This window comes from Arachis ipaensis, chromosome B6, assembly GCF_059453495.1.
Source record: "Arachis ipaensis isolate K30076 ecotype BB chromosome B6, ASM5945349v1, whole genome shotgun sequence".
Lineage (NCBI taxonomy): Eukaryota > Viridiplantae > Streptophyta > Magnoliopsida > Fabales > Fabaceae > Arachis > Arachis ipaensis.
The window spans coordinates 141,699,889-141,721,363 of record NC_142441.1 but is presented as its reverse complement, the minus strand read 5'-3'; the positions used below and the strand labels follow the sequence as shown (position 1 = coordinate 141,721,363).

The 21,475-nt window shown below is 35.8% G+C and overlaps 1 protein-coding gene across 4 annotated transcripts; it reads right to left on the bottom strand.

Annotated features, from left to right (window-relative positions):
• Window positions 1–7,173: 7,173 nt before the first annotated feature.
• LOC107605257 (glutamate synthase [NADH], amyloplastic) lies at window positions 7,174–20,073 on the bottom strand. Of its 4 annotated transcripts, XM_016307066.3 has the most exons (22): window positions 19,265–20,073; window positions 19,046–19,165; window positions 17,070–17,174; window positions 16,652–16,804; window positions 16,348–16,448; window positions 16,151–16,247; window positions 15,574–15,683; window positions 15,133–15,236; window positions 14,841–15,020; window positions 14,401–14,744; window positions 14,246–14,316; window positions 13,699–14,168; window positions 12,734–13,603; window positions 12,244–12,398; window positions 11,795–11,956; window positions 10,121–11,698; window positions 9,549–9,755; window positions 9,175–9,443; window positions 8,750–9,055; window positions 8,340–8,607; window positions 7,899–8,156; window positions 7,174–7,789 (listed from the first exon to the last, which is right to left on the bottom strand). In XM_016307066.3, the coding sequence occupies exons 1-22, from the start codon at window positions 19,631–19,633 to the stop codon at window positions 7,493–7,495; spliced, it is 6,594 nt and encodes a 2,197-aa protein (XP_016162552.1). In that variant the 5' UTR covers window positions 19,634–20,073; the 3' UTR covers window positions 7,174–7,492. The 4 variants fall into 4 exon arrangements, with proteins under 4 accessions (XP_016162552.1, XP_088346242.1, XP_088346241.1 ...); XM_088490116.1 differs by lacking the exons at window positions 16,348–16,448; window positions 16,652–16,804; window positions 17,070–17,174; window positions 19,046–19,165; window positions 19,265–20,073 and adding an exon at window positions 16,029–16,089 and having other exon boundaries at window positions 16,173–16,242; XM_088490115.1 differs by lacking the exons at window positions 16,151–16,247; window positions 16,348–16,448; window positions 16,652–16,804; ... (1 more) ...; window positions 19,046–19,165; window positions 19,265–20,073 and adding an exon at window positions 15,946–16,098.
• Between the last annotated feature and the right edge of the window lie 1,402 nt (window positions 20,074–21,475).

Here is a 21,475-nt window from a genome sequence, read left to right as displayed (position 1 = left end):
AGAATCCTCAAAGGCGACCGATTCCCTAAGAGACATTCTCACAGAATTCTCAAACATGTCCGATCTCATGGTTCAATTTCACAAATCTGCTCGCAAACTTGCATATGAAAATGAGTCGGCTTGGAAGAAATGCCAAGAAAGGGTCGGTCTAATGCTTGAAAGCCTTGATGATAAAGTTGGTAGTGAAGTAGGGGTTGAGAGATCTGACTTTAATCTTTCTGATGATTAAACTTATGTTTACTGTTTGATATTGGCACATTTAGGCTCAATTTGATACTTTGTTTTGGCTTGTTTCTATTGGAACAATAACTCTGTGATACTTTGTAGACACTTTTTAGTTATATTTTGCATATTATGCTTCCATGTTATATCTTCTTGCAGGTGCCCCTTTGATGACAAAAGGGGGAGAAAGTGCTGAAAATTGAAATGAAAAACAGGGGGATGAACAAGGAAAACAGGGGATGAAATTTTCGTTTGAAAATTCATGATCACCCTTGTTAAAATGATACATGTTGATAATATTTGATTTGATTCACTGTGATTACTGCTGCTGAAAATGCATTTGGCATTTGGTTTATGATGATGTTTGACAATGCATTTGTTTTGATTATATAAATGCCTAGTTGTTGAGTTATCTTGATGAATATGCATGCCTGTATTAAAATAAGAATATTTTGATTCATCTTGGTAAACATGCTGACTTGATAACTTATTTTTGGCAGTTCCTTTAAACTTTGATATGTATATGCTACCATGTTTGATGTGATCATGTGTGTTTCAAAAATATTTTCCTAACCATAATCATATTGCTCTGATATCTTGATTGGAAAATATTTGAAAATCTTTTGAACAATTTTTGTACTAAATTGATATGTATAATAGTTGAGCAGAAAATCAGTTTATGATATCAAATGAATTTTGATTATCATCCAATTTTGCTCATAAATCAAGCATTTAGCATCATGTAATGAATATGCTAAATAACATTGTTATTTGAAGCTTGATTAAAATGTTACAGGTTAGTGCTTCCCTTGGTAAAAATGGCATATATTAAGGGGGAGTCTTGTGATAATTGGAAAGGGGGAGAAATTCAAATCTTCAAAGGGAGTACTCTATACTCTAACTCTTAAATTTCTTTCCATTTTAATTTTAATAATGTTTATCATCAAGGGGGAGATTGATGAGTTTGGAAAACTCTAAATTAAAAATGTGATGACCAAACATTATTAATAGTATTAATTTGATTAATTGCAAAAATATTAATATGTTGATTAAATTAATTTTTGCAATGCAGATTTTAATTGGGCCGAAAATAAAATTCTGGTGCAAGCCTCATTATACTCAGCCTTAAATTAATGCAAGAATACATGATGAGTATGGCTGAATTGATTTGGGCCAAAATGAAAGAAAATTGGCAAGCCCAAATGTGTTACTTATAGCTCAGTCTTGAAACAAATGTTTAAATTAATTTGGCTGAAGCACGTTGGGCCAGAATGAGTCTTAATGCTACAAGCCCATGATTGGTTCTCATGCATGATCCGAAACCAATTCATCAGGAAAGCAAATGTTATCATTTGCCTTATATCTTCCAACGGATCTCAATTCTAACCATGTGATGGATTTCAAAATTCATTCAATTATCATTTGTTGCATGGGAACTATGAGAGAGAAATTGACAAATTGATTTGATGGTGATTATCAATACTACACGCTACTCCACCTAAGGGAAGTAAAAGCAACTCACTTTAATTAATTTATTCAAACACACTTGATTGCTTTTATTCATATTTTCTTCTCTCTCATCTCTTTCCTTCTCTTCTTCGGTCCTTACACAGCAAACCATGGAGACTTTGAGCTATCAAAGAGAAGGGAAGGCAAGCTACAAGACCATCTCAATGATGGCAAGAAAATATAAAAAATGTAGTGGCTGAGATTCTTATCACTTGTAGTAAGATTCTGTGATGAGATCTTAGCTTCTCCATACCAAAAATGGATGAAGAAGATTCGGCCAGCAAGGAAGAGATTCTTGGAGGCATGGCTTATCTTCGATTCTGCTCAACCACCACAGGAAGTAGCTAGAGTGGCGAAGTGATGGAAGAGGCAGAGATTGGAGCAGATGAAGCCATCATCATCATGAAGCATCAAGGGTCAGAAATCCATCTTGGAGAGCAAGCCAAGGATGGAGCGCTCGGATTGATGAAGGGTGATGACCAAGGTGTTAGTGTTGCAAGTGTGAGGAGTGTTGAAGTTAGTCCCACATCAAAGAAAGCATGGAAAAGTGAGGAGTTTATAAGATGAGAGACCCATTAACTTGACACCTTAAGGTTTTTGAGTTGGATGTGGTGTCTTCTCATCTTATGTTCTCTCACTTGATTCCTCCCCGAATTCTCCCCAGTTGTCAAGAGCTCCCCACGGTTGGCCCAACAAGTGGTATCAGAGCCGATGGTTTAATCGGTCTAGTTTTAAGGAGTATTCAAGGTGAAGCATCGAAAGTCTTCCCGGCAAAGGTGGTCCGGGCGGCGTGTCCCGCGGTGTTTTGCGGCGGTGTGATGGACGAATACTCGTGGTGGTGGAGGAGCTAGAAAGAGGGGGAGTTGATGCTTGATGTGGAGGCTCACACTTGAGGGGGAGATTGTTAGTGTTGCAAGTGTGAGGAGTGTTGAAGTTAGTCCCACATCAAAGAAAGCATGGAAAAGTGAGGAGTTTATAAGATGAGAGACCCATTAACTTGACACCTTAAGGTTTTTGAGTTGGATGTGGTGTCTTCTCATCTTATGTTCTCTCACTTGATTCCTCTCCGAATTCTCCCCAGTTGTCAAGAGCTCCCCACGGTTGGCCCAACACAAGGAAGGACTAGAGGTAATTGCATGTTGGGTTTTGCATGGTTATCTCTTCTCTCTCTGTGTGGCTGAACCGGATCTGTTTCTTGGAGAAGAAGAAATTGGCTTGGTTTTTGGCTTCAAAAGTGGAGGCTTCCCTCTTCTATAAAAAGAGAGAACAGCCACTGTTTGGAGCAAGGAGAAAGTTTGAGAGTGCAAGACACAGAATTCTCAGAGCTACCTGAGCTAACAGTTTTCTCTTCTCCTTCAATGTATTCTGTTTAGTATTTTTCTGTTTAATTTTTTCATATCTTGAGTCTCATGAAAAAAGGCAAACAATGAGGTTTGTATGAAAAAGCCATAGAGCGGAAAAAGGCAGAGAGTGCAAAATTAAAAGAAAAAGCCATAGATGTCCTTAGAGTTCCTTTGTTCATCTATGTTGTGTTTCATGATTCTGTGGGAATCCCCTTGTAAGTTGGGTTAGCACTTTACAGATTGTAATCAGAAAGATTATAGTGAAATTCCATTATGTTTGTGATGGAGACTGGATGTAGGCTGCACTGCACTTAGCAGCTGAACCAGGATATATCTGGGTGTAATTTTCTCTCTTCTCTACTCCATTTCTGTTTCTGCTGCACAGGAGCTAAAACCGAAAATATCTCGTGTCAAGTGACGAGACAAAAAGAAAAGTCTCGTGGCTGGGGACGAGACAAAAGAAAAAGTCTCGTAGCTAGTTACGAGATAAAAAGACAAAAAGTTTCCAAAGTTGGTTTCAAAGATCAGCAAGTATTTTCAAGCAAAAAGGGGGCTAAGATTCAACCCCCCTTCTCTTAGCCACTGATAACCATCATCAATTATTAAATTATAATTAATTTCTAACCTAATTTTTGTTAATTAAAATTTAAATAATTGAAATTATTAAATACCGAATATTTTGCACTTAACTAATTTTGTTTTTGTTATTAAAATTTAAAACAGGTGAGTTGTTAATCAATTTTAAAGTCAAATTTAAATTTGTGTAAAAAATTATTTTTAATTTTATTTTATTGACCAAAATTAATTTTAAAATAAAAAATTATTTTATACATCATATTATAAGATAGTATAGTCATTTATTTTTTTAACGATAATTATTGCCAAATAAACTGGTATAAAAATGGGAGAAAAATACATTTACCAATCTAAAAATAATAATTTTTTTGAATAAATTATATATATATATATATATATATATATATATATATATATATTGAATACCAAAGTTATTATGATTTTTTTCCACACAAATTAATACTCAACGATAGTGTTTTAGTAATATTACTAAGGAATATTAATCAATCTAATAGCTTTTGTAAAAAAATAAGTTTATATATAAGTTTGAAAACTTGAAAATCATGTCATAAAATGTGAAATATTAACCGATAATAATGTTGATCATATTGTTTTAACTTCATAAATGAATATGATACCAATAAATAAAGTTGTCACATTTAAATTTTAACAAAGACAAATCTCCACAAGTATTGCTATCAATGATAATTGTTCTACTTTCAAGACAAATAATATTTTTTCCCCGTATTTTTCAACTCGGCAAGCCGAGAACTAATCCACCACGGATTGAAACTCCATTTATCAAGAGTCTGTCGCTAGCCAATGAGTTGTTATATACATAAGCGAGATTCAAAAATACTTCCGTAAATAGACGAGTGAGATAACTACTCAACCAACTCAAATTGATTAAAATAAATACTAATTATTTTTAACATTTTTAACATTAAAAACCGTTAACCTTTGATTTTAATTATAACTTTATAAAATATTTATAGTAATAATTGTTATATGTTTTTTTTGTTTAATTTTTTAATAAAAACTTCATATATTTTTATTAATTATTCCGTGCACTACATGAGAACATTGCCAAATAAAATGGTATAAGAAATTAAAAGAAAATGTATTTAACAATTTAGTAAAATAATAATTCATTTTACAATAGAATAAATTATATATCGAATAACAAAAATTGTTATTAGTTTCTCTTCCCATAAATTGATACTCAACAATGGTGTTCCAGTAATGTTATTAAGGAATATTAACTAACTTAATAGCTTTTGTAATGTCTGAGTTTGAAAACTTAAAAATCATATCATAAAATGTGAAAATAATATTGATGATATTGTTTTGACTTCAAGAATGAATATGATGCTAACAAATAAAATTGTCGCAGGTAAATTCCAACAAAAACAAATCTCCATAAATATTGTTATCAATGAGAAATTATTCTACTTAAAAAAATCTATTTTTTTCTATGGTGTTTTTTTAATTGGACAGATCGAGAACTAATCCACTACGTATAGGGTTGGCAGTGAGGCGGGTTTTTGCCTTACCCGACCCTGCCCGCCATCCTTAAACTTCTCAACTACTCGCTCCACCTATGCCTGTGGGTAGTAAAATATTGTACCCTAACCCTTTTATGTGGGTAGTAAAATGTTGTACCCTAACCCTTTCCTGCGAGTACCTTCCCCACTTTTACGCATCCTATAATAATTAAATAATACTTTAAGATTTACATATTCATACGTAAATTAAGATTAAAAAATTAAAATTTATACATAAATTAAACTGCAAACATAAAATTCATATAATGTCAAATAACATGAAATTAAAAAAAATTAATGTCTGATCACTACAAATTTAACATTAAATGTATTAGCATTACTCTAAATGTCAATCTCAATATCGTTAGGAGCAACACTGTTGTTTTGTGCGTCCTCTCTAACATTACTAGCCATGAAATAATCTTAAAGCACCTATATTGAAAAAATTGAAAAATCTAAACAAACCATATATAAAGTACTTATTGAAAAAACTGAGCAAATCATTACAATATCAGTAATTAGATCCATTGCATATATATAAATCAACCAAAATCATAAAAGCTCTAATTCTCGATCAACATATATAAACTATTGCAACATGCCAACATCAGTAATTAGAACCCAAAATTAATAACGATTTAAAATGAAAAATACAAAATGAACTTTATGTAATGAGAACATTCACACTTCAATGAAGAATTAATCATGAAACATATTTATTTTTATATAAAATAATCTTAGAATCAAAGATGAAAAATATTAGTATATAATATGGACAGAAATCATTGAAATGTAGATTAGATCCACTGCACATATATAAACAAAATTGCAACACAAATTCACAACTTCACCAATAAAATTACAACACAAACTCACAACTTCACCAAGTAGAGATTCAATGAAATACAGATTCAGTCATTCATAATGTGTGAGAGAGAGATGGAAACTTATCTGCGGACAGATAAATAGAGGAGGAAGACAGCGACACGCTCAGGAGAAAGAGGCTCTAGTAACAGATCACACAAAGCTGCAACGACGACCAAGTGATGAGACTGTAGAAGAAGAAAAGAAGAACTTAACAGACTCACAATGTGATGGGAGAGAGCGGGGGGGGAGAAATTTACCTAGAGAAAAGGGTCTCAATAGGAGGAAGGCGGCAACAGGCTCAAGGAATTTACCTAGAGAAAAAGGGGCTCAGCAAGAAGGTAGCGATGGACTCAACAACGACGGTGATGGGTTCAGCAGCGGCGACGACGAGAGCTATGAAGGTAGGCAGTGACGGGATCAGTAGCTGTGACGATGATGAGAGCTGTGAGGTTTTCTATAGAGAAGCCGAGAAGAAGAAGACTCTGGGTGAGGATGACTAAGTCTCTCTGGCGTGGCTATGGAGTATGGACTCGGACTAATCATTGAATCTGTGATGTGAGGCAAATTCTAATCAATAAAAGGTGTTTATATGTATATACCTTGGGACGGGTACACCTTAAACTCGACCCGTCCTGCCCCACTCGAACACTCGTCCTGAACGAAACCTGCCTCGCCTCGAGTCGAGTTATTATTCGTCTTGATACTCCATTTATTAAGGGTCAATCGCTTGCCAATGGATTACACATAAAGCGAGATTCGAACATCCTAATACTTTCTTAAGCGGATAAATGAGATGATCACTCAACAAACTCAAATTAATTAAGACAAATATTAATTATTTTTAATATTAAAAATCCTTAAATTTTGATTTTAATTATAACTTTATATAATTTTATATATTATTCCGTACAGGATACGGAACATACACTAGTTAAATCCTTAAAAGTGTTTTGATTTTCTCTATGTTTGGCTTGATATTACCACACCCTTAGTAGTTATACACAATTTTAAGTAACATCATTTTAAGGTAATTTAACCATATCAACTGTCATGCTTTAATCGATGGATTGAAATTGAAGAACCAAATGGAGGACGACGGATCCAGCCTAACATAAGTTAATACTACTATACTAGATCATTTTCTCTTATCAAGTTTCGTAGCCCCGTGAACTCATTTGGACTAGTTTAAAACTTTATACTGTACATTCCATTTATATAACCGTCATCTTTATCAGTTATAAACGAGCTAACCTTCCCAATAATAACACCCTCAAAAGAAAAGTGCCAAGACAAAATTTTTCCTTTCTACATACTACACTCCTTTATTTTTCTCATTGTTTTTCCACTTTGGATCACCAACTTGCCACACAAGAAATTGCCCAAGGTAAACAACCTTCCTTTTCTTTTTATTCTATGCGCTTTTATTGAGTCTTAGGTAATCACTGTGTGTTTGCTACTGTCCTGGTGCTTCTTGTTGAGGTCTCGTTGCCTCTTGACTAGTTCATCCTTACTCCCCACAACTTTGTGCTCTTTTTCCTCTTTAATGAGGTACTTGTCAACTTGTGCCGCGGCTTGTCGTCCCTCTGAAATAGCCCATACCACCAGGGATTGACCCCGGCGACAATCGCCAGCTGCAAACACTCCTTTGACACTGGTTGAGAAGCGACCATAATCAGCCTTGAAATTTGACCGGTTGTCTCGCTCCATACCCAACTTCTTTGCAATTGTCTGAAAAGCAAACAAACACCAAACAAGGTATGATCAGCTACTGAAAGATCAGCATAAAAAGTTCATAACTAATTCACTCCAGAGTAACCAAGCTACTAAGAATACTTACATATTCAGGGCCAAGAAAGCCCATGGCTAGTAAAACTAGGTCAGCTTGAATGATCTCCTCAGTGCCTTCAATTTCTTTAAATTGAAACTTGCCAGTTTGATCCTTCTCCCAACAGACACGTACCACTTCAAGTCCTTTCACCACTCCATTTTCATCTCCAACAAAACGCTTGGTCAGTACCTCATATGATCTTGGATCTTTCCCGAATTTAGCAGCAGCTTCTTGGTGCCCGTAATCTACACGGAATATGCGAGGCCACTGCAATGTGGAAACATTGTGATCAAACTCAGTTCATGCACAGATCCATTAAAATATCAACCACTCATTTAGCTATTTAGTAATGACAAATGAAGTTTAAGTAAAAGAACATTGTCCAATTCCTCATGTCTACAAAGTAAGAAACATAACAGATATTTGGAAAATCAATGGATCTAATTTAACCTGAGGCCAAGGGTTTCCTGGGGCTCTTGTGCGAGGTGGCTCAGGAAGAAGTTCGAGATTTATAATGCTACTGCAACCATGACGAATGGATGTCCCTATGCAATCGGTACCAGTGTCACCCCCACCTATGACAACAACTTTCTTGCCCTTGGCAGAAATGTAATTACCATCCTGAAGATTGCTATCAAGCAAGCTCTTAGTGTTCGCATGAAGAAACTCCATGGCAAAATGAACTCCTGAGAGCTCACGTCCAGGCACCGGAAGATCTCTGCATGAAAAAGTAAACTCTTTGAAGCATCCTTCTATAACAAAATTCTGAAGCATCCTTCTATAATAAAATTCCTGGTAAACTTCAACCGCAAAAGAAATTGAACTAAAACAAGATATAGAGGACTCCCACTGTGTCTCACCTTGGTTCTGTGGCTCCAACAGCCAAGACAATAGCATCGTTCTCCTCTCGAATCCGATCAAGAGAGTACAAAGGATCACGTCCAACGTTAGCATTCACAACAAAAGTTACTCCTTCCTCAGCCATAAGGTTGACTCGCCGTTGAACTATATCAACTTTGTCAGTTTTCATGTTGGGAACCCCATACATCATAAGCCCTCCAATCCTATCAGCTCGTTCATACACTGTTATTGTATGGCCCATTTTGTTTAGTTGATCAGCAGCTGCTAGACCAGCTGGTCCACTTCCAATAATGACAACCCTTTTCCTGAAACAGCAGTGGTAACAAGTAACTAGTAGTTCAATATTACTAATCATTCCAATGGGGTTGCAGTTACAACAAAAATGAAACTGAAAAAGTGTCCAAAAAATACAAACATAGCATACCCAGTTCTCCTAAGTGGAGGTCGTGGCACCATCCAACCTTCCTCAAAAGCCTTATCTATGATGGCACATTCAATGCTTTTAATAGATACCGGATTTTCGATAATACCAAGGACACAAGAACCTTCACAAGGTGCAGGGCACACCCGACCAGTAAATTCAGGAAAGTTATTTGTTTCAAGAAGCCTTTCTAATGCATCCCGCCATCTATTTTGGTACACTAATTCGTTAAACTCTGGTATTTTATTTCCAAGAGGACATCCAGAATTCTCCTGAAATTTTATGCAAATATCTTAGTTTTACAAGCAGCCGAAAGACTTAAAGGAAAGTTTTAACTTGTAAGTACAACAATGAAAATATTGAATGGCAGACCACACCTGATGACAGAAAGGAGTACCACAGTCCATGCATCGGGCAGACTGTGTTTTCAAAAGGGGACCAGGCTTTGTCTTTTCCATCACCTCCTTCCAATCATTCATCCGAAGATTAGGATCCCTATACTGAACACCCTCACGCTCATATGCAACAAAACCTCGATGTTTAACGGCATCAGCAACTTGAGTTGGCCTCTTGGGCGATACAGCCTGAACATATCAGAGACATTAGCAGAAAATAATGTGCAAAAAGAGATCTAGGAAGACATTAAAGAGATGTATTCTATTCGTATAGGAACAATAGCAGTATCCCATCTCAGCCCAATGACTATGGACGACTAAGACTTCTAGGCAACCTACTGTAACAGATGAAGTTAAGACCCCAATTTCATCTCACCACATTTTAATCTAATATTACAAGGAGGATTTGCACTTCGTTTCAAAGATCACCAATTCAAACTTAATTTGTTTTGTTCAGGAAAAAAGGAAAAATAACAAAAGGTATACAAGCATTACAAATGAAACATCATAAAGGATAAAAGAAAAAAGAAAAAAGAAAAAAAGCTTGCAGTTACCTGACTTGGCTTCTCATTCACAGATGAAGTTGCCAGTTTCTTAAGCTCTTCAAATGCATCCCTCTCAACAGCCTGCGCTTCATCATCATCTACTGTATCGTTGGAGGTCTGCTCAGACTTCATATTTGCAAGAGCGCGCTTGTACTCCCTAGGGAACACCTTGATGAATTTAGGAAGTAGATTCTCAAAATCAGCAAGAACTTCTTTGGCAAGCATGCTATTTGTGTGCCGTTGATGTTGCTGTATCAACATTCTTAGGGTAATAATATCCTCTTCCTCTTCAACCTTATCCAAATCTACAAGCTCGGGGTTGCATCGAGATTTGAATTTTCCATCCACATCAAGAACATAAGCAATCCCACCACTCATACCAGCAGCAAAATTTCTACCAGTTTTCCCAAGCACAACGACAGTCCCGCCAGTCATGTATTCACATCCATGATCACCAACCCCTTCCACAACTGCCTCAGCCCCTGAGTTACGCACACAAAATCTTTCTGCTGCCATCCCATTGAAATATGCTTCACCACAGGTTGCACCATACAGCGCCACATTACCAATTACAATGTTCTCCTTAGGGTCAAAGTTGCTTCCTTTTGGAGGATACACTACAATTTTTCCTCCTGACAATCCTTTACCGACATAGTCGTTGCCATCACCTTCAAGTTCCAAAGTGATGCCAGGACAGAGGAATGCACCAAAGCTCTGGCCAGCACTGCCAGTAAATCTGATATGGATGGTGCCAGTTGGAAGACCAGCAAAGTGGTATCGTTTAGTAACCTCATGGCTAAGCATAGTTCCCACAGCACGGTTTACATTCTGGATTGGAGTTTCAATGTATACTGGGAGACCCTTTTCCAAAGAAGCATTGGACAAACTGATGAGCTTATTATCCAAGGCCATGTCCAAACCATGATCTTGTTTTTGCATACAGCACTGTGCGGCTCCCGGTCTTAGTTCAGCTGCAGGTCTAAGCAATAGAGAGAGGTCAAGGTTTTCCAGTTTCTCATTGCTCTTAACAATTTCCTTATCAACTTCAAGCATATCTGAACGGCCAACCATCTCATCAACAGTTTTAAAGCCAAGGTTGGACATAATTTCTCTCATCTCTTCAGCTACCATGAAAAAGAAGTTAATAACATGCTCAGGTTCTCCGGCAAACTTCTCTCTAAGTACTGGATCTTGGGTAGCAATGCCAACAGGACAGGTGTTCTTGTGACACTTCCGCATCATGATACAGCCAAGAGTAATGAGTGGAGCAGTACTGAAACCGAACTCTTCTGCTCCAAGAAGAGCAGCTATGGCCACATCTCTTCCCGTTTTGAGTTGGCCATCAGTTTGAAGAACTGTGCGACCACGTAGGTCATTTGCAACCAATGTCTGGTGAGTCTCAGCTAGGCCAAGTTCCCAAGGCAGCCCAGCATTCTTTATGCCGGTCCATCTAGATGCCCCTGTACCTCCATCATGACCTGAGATCAAGACATGGTCCGCATGACCTTTAACAACTCCGCTAGCAATTATCCCCACTCCAGCTTCAGAAACTAACTTCACGCTAATTCGAGCAGATGGGTTGGCATTCTACAGATTAAGAAAAGCAATTAAAGAGCAAGAACTAATAGCAGAAACATTCAGCCTGACTTTACCGTCCGTAAGAGAATCTATATACAAACATACCTTTAGATCATAAATCAGTTGCGCAAGGTCTTCGATTGAATAAATATCATGATGGGGAGGTGGACTGATAAGTCCTACTCCAGCAGTTGAATTTCTAGTGATGGCAATGTCTCCTATAACTTTGTGGCCAGGAAGTTCACCTCCCTCACCAGGTTTTGCACCCTGAGGATAAGAATTCGGATGTTAAAACAATACGACCCTACATTAAGTGAAAAAACTACACTTTTATTTAACCTCACCAAAGGTCATATGTAGGTATCAACTAAAGCAGCAAGAGCACCAGGAGGTGCCTTGAAGTCACAGCGTCATCTGCCATGAATATAAATTCATAAACAATAGAGCCATAACTCCAACAGGATTGTAGTGGCTAGAGACCAGTCGATGAAATTGAGATATAAGGCAAGAATGGACAATAACCTTAATACAAATGAACAGATTTCAACAATTACCTGGGCCATCTTTATCTGTAGTTCATCAGCATTAGTAAGGTAGTAACTTGAGACTCCAAATCTTCCACTAGCAACTTGTTTGATGGCACTCCTTTTGGGATTCATTGAACCATCAGGAAGAGGCTCCATACGAGATGGTTGTTCACCGCCCTCACCTATGGCAAATTTGCAGAAACAAATCATCAGATAAAAAATTACTAATTTTGAGGATGCTAATCTTCACATGGAGGTGAAAAAACGGGTAACCCCCCAAAACTTTTCATTAAAAAATTAAGCTAGAAAGCATGTTCATGTGTAGACACCCTGTGTCGACATCAAGCTGGCCCTAGCCACTGATGCTTCTTATGTGCCTTGAACATGAAAAAACTACACTGAACCACACCTCATGATTTATCAAAATAAACTAAACTTGGTAAGATGAGAATTGTTGCCTTTTTTAAATGGAGAAAATAAATCAGAGGAAACTTTTTTAAAAAGAAGTCTAGCAAACCTGTATTTGATTTCCCTCCAAGTTTATTCATAGCCATTGCTAATGTTGTGTGTGCCTCCAATGATATTGACCCGTAACTCATGGCCCCAGTGCAAAACCGTTTAACTATTTCACTGGATGGTTCCACTTGATCAATGGGAATCTTTGTGGATATCTCTTTGAATTTCAGAATTCCCCGCAAATTGCAAGCTTTATTCAACTCGTGAATGAGCTTAGAATACTGTTTATATGCATCTATACTGTTAGTTCTGGCAGCTTCCTGAAGCTTTGCTATTGCAAGCGGATCATTCAGATGAATTTCACCACCTTTCCTCCAATGATAATCCCCGGGATTGGGCAATGCAACAGCTTCAGCACTTCCAGGAGAGAAAACCCGAGTAGGAAATGCCAATGCATGCAGTTGTAGAGCATCCCGAGCAAGCATCTCAAATGTAGCACCCTCAACTCGACTAGGTGTTCCAGCAAAGCACTTTTCAATCACCTCTGAAGAAAGACCCAGAGCTTCAAAAATCTGAGCACCTTTGTAGGAGGCCAAAGTTGATATTCCCATCTTTGCAAGAACCTTCATCATGCCATAGTTGCTTGCTTTAAAGTACTTCTTGACCAACTCATCTTTTGAGTAGAATTCACCACTTGCTTTAGGTGGGATCCTTCCATCAACTTGGAGTCTCCATATTGCCTCCACAGCCAAATAAGGGCATATAGCATCAGCACCAAAACCGACAAGTGTGCAGAAATGGTGCACTTCACGTGGTTCAGCAGACTCAACTATTAAGGCAACTCTAGTGCGCTCAAGACTTTTAACAAGATGTTGATGGACAGCACCAACGGCCAGGAGGGAGCTCACAGCAACACGTTTCCTCGAGAAAGCTACAGATTAAATCCCACAAAAATACAAATTATAGACAGATAAGTACATGTATAGTAACTCTACACAGTGCGAGGAAAACACGGCAGTATAATACCTCTATCAGAAAGAACAAGGGTTGTGTAGCCTTCACTAATTGCACCATGTGCTTCTGCACATATCCTGTCCAATGCTTCTTCCAATCCTCTCTTACCACATTCCTTTGAGTAAGTTATGTCTATAACTTTGCTCCGCCATCCTCTATAATTCATCTTTTTAATCGCTTCCATTTGTTCAATGGTCAAAAGGGGACTTTTTAGTGAAAGGCGGTGACATTGTTCCTCTGTTGTTTGTGTCAGATCACCTTCTGGACCAACCATACATTCCATTGAAGTAACTATTTTCTCACGAATAGGATCAATTGGAGGATTTGTCACTTGAGCAAACATTTGCTTGAAGTACTCGAAAGTGAGCTTTTCTCTATTGGACATGACAGCTAATGGAGTATCATTTCCCATTGACCCTAGGGCTTCTACACCATCTTTTGCCATAGGAAGTAATAGCATTTCCAATGATTCAACCGTATATCTGCATTAACAGAGCAGAATATAACTTCAAACAAAGTGGAAAAAATGCAGAAAATATTCACAAAGGACGTTGCATACCCAAAAGCTTTCAATGGAGCCAGTAGACCATGAATTCCCATATTTTCCATATCCACATCATCACTAGAGAGCTGTAGTTTATTGTAGATGCAATAGTTAGTCATGCAACACGAAATTTAGGAAAAGCTAACATTGGTTGCTCTTTTAAAACTTACCGGAGCCACTCCTGCGATTGTTGGTGGAACTCTTTCAGATTCATCAACAGAATCTACTATGTCTTTGAGTTCAATCTTCTGTCTTTTGAGCCACTCCCCATAGGGCCTTGCCAACGAATACTGTTCCTTTAAGGCATCATCATCAACAACAATGTGCTTCTCAAAATCTACCAGAAGCATCATGCCAGGATTTAATCTTCCTTTCCTACACACATCTTTAGGAGGAATGTCTACGACTCCAACTTCACTTGCCATTATAACTCGTCCACTGTGAGTAACATAGAAGCGGCCAGGTCGCAGTCCATTCCTATCCAGTGTGGCTCCAAGATAGTGACCATCAGTAACTGTAATGATGTTAGATCAAATTAGTGCCAAATTGTAAAGCCAGTGTCGAGAGGACATGCACATGATATAGAATCAGAGTCCAACAAACAATTTACATGATATAAGAGCTGGTCCATCCCATGGCTCCATGAGAGCTGAATAGTATTCATAAAATGCTTTACGTTGAGGATCCATGTTTTTATCGTTTTGCCATGCCTCAGGAATCATCATCATAACAGCTTCAGGAAGACTTTTTCCAGATTGAACCAAAAACTCAAGAACGCCATCAAAAGCTCCTGGAAAAGAATAACTACCCATTAGATTCAGTATGTAAATATAACCTAGTCGAAAAAATAAAAATACAAATTTAAAATAAAATCAAAAAAATAAAAAGGGAAAATTTTTCACCTGAATCAGATGAATTTGCATTGACAATGGGCAAAAGCTTCTTTAATTCATCCTCTGATAAACCAAGTGCCTTGCACTTCAGTAACCCCTCACGCGCCTTCATCCTACAAAATATACCATATTAGCTGATACAATATAGATCAATCAGAACATGATGAGAACATCCAACACAATACTCAATGCTGCTATGCCCACCCACAACTAGCATCAAGCTTATTGCACACCATAATGAAACAAAGTATCCTCTTATTTAAAAAATAAGATTGAGAAAAGAAAAAAGTAAGCTAGGTATCCATTAACTCTAACAAACAATACTGAATGGTCAGATCAGCAGCACTGGGACAATACTGCTAGCCAGTTTAAAATCGCAGTGCAACATATTATTCATTCATATTTGTCATACCGTTAACTAGCATAGTGCAAAAATTATTCAAGGCATACCAGTTGACATTGCCTCTTAGAGTGTTGATCTCTCCATTGTGTCCCAATATTTGCATAGGCTGAGCACGATCCCAGCTAGGGAAGGTATTTGTAGAAAACCGTGAATGTATCTACAGATACGCACAATAAACTTCAGTCTTCATGCAGTGCATACTAGAAACCAAAGTAGAAATTCAAAAATGTTTTCCTCCAGGAACTTCAATACAAGCATATATTGAAGTGCCAGGAAAAATTTCAGAGGCACTATCCACTTTCACCAAAATTATTTTTTCCTCCATCACTTTGAAGATATTGTCTCCAGACCAATTAACGACAGAAAGCATCAGCAGAAACTTTTGCAAACATCATAATCTTGATAATGAACTTTCTTACCAACTCAACCATTGCATTCAATCCAAGTATCCAAACTCAAATAGTAATCAAGGAAGCGGAAGAACTTAAGAGATCATTCAAACCTCAATGCCTCAGAAGTCATTCCCCAACCTTGCATCTCTTCAGTTACTGGTTGTTCCCTTGCTGTTTGTTGGAGTATAGAGTTAGTGGAGAAAGAAGATAGGTTAATGGATAATATATTTACCAGGGCCATGTAGCTCGTAAACCTTTCATTGCCTAGGTCCGCAAAATAATATTCCCTCAGTTGAGCTGGTGTTAGCTGACCTTTGTAAACAACAGTCCTGTACCAAATTTGATAAAACATGAGAATTTTACTTAGAAAACCTTATGTAATAACAATAATTTGGATCTCAAGAAAATGATGTCGCCTCTTAAACATACCTTGACGAAAGTGAACAGATATAGAAATCAGCAATGCCGTCATTTTGGAGGTTCAAGGCGGATGTAATAGCGGCCATGCTAAGCTTCCTTAATATGTACATCTATAAGGAAAGAGCCAACTATCAGTAACAAAGACCAAAATCTATTCAAATCTTAAAATACACCATTTATGTATAAATCATTATATTCGCTGGAAATAATTTATCTATCAATTCATTTCCTGGGGAACAACTGCAGTTCAATCAAAATGTTAACAAATTAATGCAAATTTCTTGCTGCCAATTTCCGCATGTAGGCAAGGTACCTGTCTTTCCAAATCAACTTTTGATTGAGCACTTGGAGTAAGAAACACTTGCTCAATCACCGGTTCAGTCTGTACAGCTGATTTGCCCAATCCTGTGTTGTCTGTGGGAACGGAGCGCCAACCAATAACTGAGTGCCCCAGACTCTCCGCAACCTGAACACAAAAACAAAGCACAGATACAAACAACTGTCAATAAGATATAAAATCATGAAAATGCTACTGCTGAAACTCAAAAACACATAATACAAAATATCACAAAAACACTTCTTGAGTCATTGTTAGCTCGGATTACAGCATGCAGCTACACAGTGAAGGCTGGAAACAGTATATTGTGTGCTGAATCGAAACTAGACAGAACTCTACAACCACTATCCATCATGAAAATTTTCAGACAAAGATATTTCAGAATTAGATTTACCTTTTGAAATATATTTTTGCTTTCTTTCCTACGAATATCAGATTTAGGCAAGAAAAGCATGCCAACTGCATAATTTCCTTGGGGGGGAAGCTCAAACTCCACAACCTGCATTGAAGCAAAAACATCTTTGAATTGACAAGAACTGCAAAGTCTGAATCCCAGATTTTTCCTAATTGTAGTCCTTTAACCAATAAATAAAACTTTGATAATGGAGTGAGAGCATTATTTCTTGTATGCACTGACATTTTAAAATATTTTACACTATTCTCCAACCAAATAATTCTATTAATCTATAGTGGATGTAAAAAACAGCTACAGTGGCCTAGTCGCCAATGTGATACTGCATATATTAGATGACAGTACAGGAAAAGTATACGCCGTCAGTAGATCTATACAAATTCCTTCTGCTTAACAAAAAAGCTATTGAAAGTATTAATCTCAAACTAACTTAAGGAAAAAAGGAGTTCAGAAAAGTGCTAGCAAAAACAGGACATAAAGAAATATATTTCATTTTCAATGATTCTTTGATAGAGGAAAAAGACAATTTATTCTCCTCTTTATTAATATTATATTTTCAATTTTAGACATATGCATCACTGAATCATTTCAAAATATTCCATTTGAGCAAAACTGAAAGAAAGTCCTCTTCCACTTGTATTTTTCAACATGATGATGATACCTAAGAATTTTATGCTTTTCTGTTCAAACCAACACAAGAATAATGTTTATAAACCAGAATCTAATGCAAACATTAAAAAATTAGATATATCTGAGATTAGTTTTTGTGCAGCTTTATACCATCGTTCAAATCATTCGTTTCAGATTGTAATTGACTCGAACAAAATTTTGTAGCAGCACAATATTTATGATTAAATATATATACAGAACTTTTTTAAATAACAGTTCTCTCATATTAAATTTATTATTCTCCATTACATATTTAAATATATTATTATATGTACAAAAACTATTCTGGTGTCCAAAAACCTTTTTATAAAAGTTTAGATTTAGATTTAGATACTAAAGTTGACATACAGGACAGTGGCAGTTTAAAAAGATATGAATTTAAATTTCTTTAGATCTAAACATAAATGAGTTAGCTCTAGATGTGATTAATGACATAATACAATGGCATCATTTGATTCATATAGCGATCATACCAAGTAAAATAAGGCTTTATGGTTTTTTTATGGAATTTAAATTTCTGTTGAAATAACTATCCACTTTAATTCTATTTATGTAATGATTGAACCAAATTCAATAGTCTTTAGAAAAAAAGCTAATAAAGGCAGCAGTTGTCGACTTGTCGTGTCATCACAAAAAAAAAAAAAAAATTCTAAACTTATACACATTTTTCAAATTATTTATATGTTTTTACTGTGTTACCTAATTACTGTGTCTATCTTATTTGCAAAGACAACAAAATAAGTAATAGAGTACAAAAATATAATTAATCCAATGCAAATATATAAATAATTGAACAATACATATAATTGGAAATATGAAATTTAATTTATTTATTTAAAAAATCCCATAAAAAAAACAAAACCAAAAGCATACTCCTTCACACACTCCCTCATACCACACGCACATAAATGTTGGTCCCGAATAATTTTTGCTTTCATTAAATTAATTAAACAAAAATAAATTAACAATTAGCTCCTAATAAAACAAAAGATTAAATTAACCCATATCTTTTAGAATTTCAGAAAATTTAATTCATATACCAAATTATTTTTAAAGAGTCACCAAAAAAACAGGAAGTCACCAAAAAAAAAAAAATATTTTTAAAGAAAATTAGAAATAAAACAATTCAGGACTGAATTATTTTTTGACTAAAAAAACTCATTTTCCGTACAAAGTGCAAAATTTAGCAAGGACTAGGAGTTTACGGTTACACTTACACATACACCTAATAATAATAATAATAATAATAATAATAATAATAATAATAATAATTTAAAAACAAAAAGTACCTCCTTGTAAAAATCATGAGGCAGAGCCACAAGAATCCCTGCTCCATCACCAGTGTTGGCCTCGCACCCGCAAGCACCTCTATGCGTCATTCTCACCAACATCTCTAACGCATCTGTTACCTGCACACCACACAACACACAATCAAATAAAAAAAAGTTAGTTACATTTTTATCCAAAATCAGAAACCGTAACCGAAACACGCAAATCAACTTTCTCACAGTTTTGCGGCTACTTTGACCAGACAATTCAGCAACGAACCCAACCCCGCACGAGTCCTTATCCATTTTGGGATCATAGAGCCCCAACGGCTTCTCTGGCACTGCCGAGAATGCGGACCGGACTGCCACCTTCGGTAACCAGCCCGGCCCACCAAACTGCCACAAGAGGAACCTCTCGGACCCGCTTGATCGCAGCCGCGGGCCGAAGAACCTCTTCTTGTCCCCCGGAGCAGAGCATAGTGTGAATGCTTTGCTCCGATTGACGGAGAGGCTCACCAGCCGACCCTGTGGGGAATTGTTGAGTTTTCGGAAACCATTCAGCTGAGGGTTGTTGAGAGACGAGGACGTTAGCGAGAGTGACTTTGACATTTGATTCAATTTCTTTTTTTTTTTTTATTGAAGACTTAGATAGTTATCAAGTGGAGTGTTCAACTGTTCACTTTTGTTGGAAGAGTTTTAAATATTTAACTATGTATGGAACTCTTGTTGCTTATGGCAGAAAATATACAATAAAATAAGTAAAAAGGAAGGATTGGATTGGATCGGATTAGAGTTTTTTCGCAATATATGTGACAGATTACAGATCTGGGATTAAAGGACCAGATTTAATCGAAGATGAAAATGGTACTTGTATGCGTGAACCAAAAGGAGGGAAGTTGTTAATTGAAGGCTTAATTTAATTCTGGACACTACAGAAGTGAGAAGACCGCTTTGGAAAGAGGGTGAATCGGAAGAAACAGACAGAAAGAAGAAAGGGGAGAAAACAGCGCCGCTTCAAGGAGCTGTTTAGTATCGTGTGAGGGTTCTTTGGTGGAGAGAGGCACAGAGGATGGTTTTATAGAGGGAGCGCGTGGTTTTTTAATTTTTAAATTGGGGTCAATGCTGAATAGTGAATAGTGAGAGTATGTCTGAGAGTGTAGGTGTTGATACTTGAATGGAGAAGTGAACGGGGTGGGAAGACTGGGGAGTGTGGATCCACCGATCCACCAAGTTCTTGTGACTTTGGATTGAATAAAATATCAAAATAATTCACTAAATTTTCATCGGAAAAAAATAGTAATATTGGGAAGAAAATAGGCTAATTTTTTATATGAAAAAAATATTGGTATTTTTGTTGAAAATATAATTATTTGGTATAATTATAACTAGATGAATTTTATCGATGGAGAATCAATATGTACGGTGCGTGATAGATATGTATCATTATTTTGACAGCATGTAGGGTGCGTGTTGAACACGTATCAATATTTTAGGTAATATATAAAATGTGTGTTAATATTTTTTTTGTATATTTATAATACTTTAATACACTTTAAATATCATCTTTATCTCCATATTAAAAATAATTTCAAAAGAAAATAACATTCATTACGTTTCTAAGTCTTTTTCATAATTCAATCTAATTAAATTAGTCTACGCCCAATAAAAAAATCAGTTTATTAGTGAAAGTATATTAGACACGCTTTAGCTTCCCATTAATACGAACATATACAGTCTTATTTAATATGAATATCTTATTCTTTTTTTTATGTATTTTTTTTTTATTGTTGTTCTTTTGTCGTTGTATTTTTTTTTTATAATGATGATAAAAAAAAAGTAGGAGGAATTTTAAATTATACAGAATTAATTAAAAAATAACAATAAAATTTTTTAACTATGACACAGAAGTTTTTTCATTTTGACACCAAAATTTTTTCAATCGTGACATATTTAAAAGGGTAAAATAAGAATTATAAAAATGTAGAAGAAGAAGAAGGAGTGTTTTGAATTATACTGAATTTATAAAAAAAATAGCACTAAAATTTTTTAACTGTAACACATAAATTTTTTAATTTTAACACCAAAATTTTTTAACTGTGTCATTTATAACTAAATGATGTATTTTTCTTCTTATTGAACTAATTGGATGATATTGAATTAATATATAATAAGTTTAGCCAATTCTGAGTCATTTATAATAAATTGATGTATTTTTTATTTTAAAATATATTTGAATGTATTTTGTTGGTCGAGTGAATTAAGGTTTTAGATTTGTGATTCTTTAAATTTTTTTTGTGTCATTTAATAAAAATTTTCGTGTCATTTTTAACTAAATGATGTATTTTTTTAGTTATACTAGGTGTACACTAGTATAAAATACATGCTAGAATATGAATACACATTGAAAATAAATTAAACTATACATATATTTATACACAAATATATTGGTGA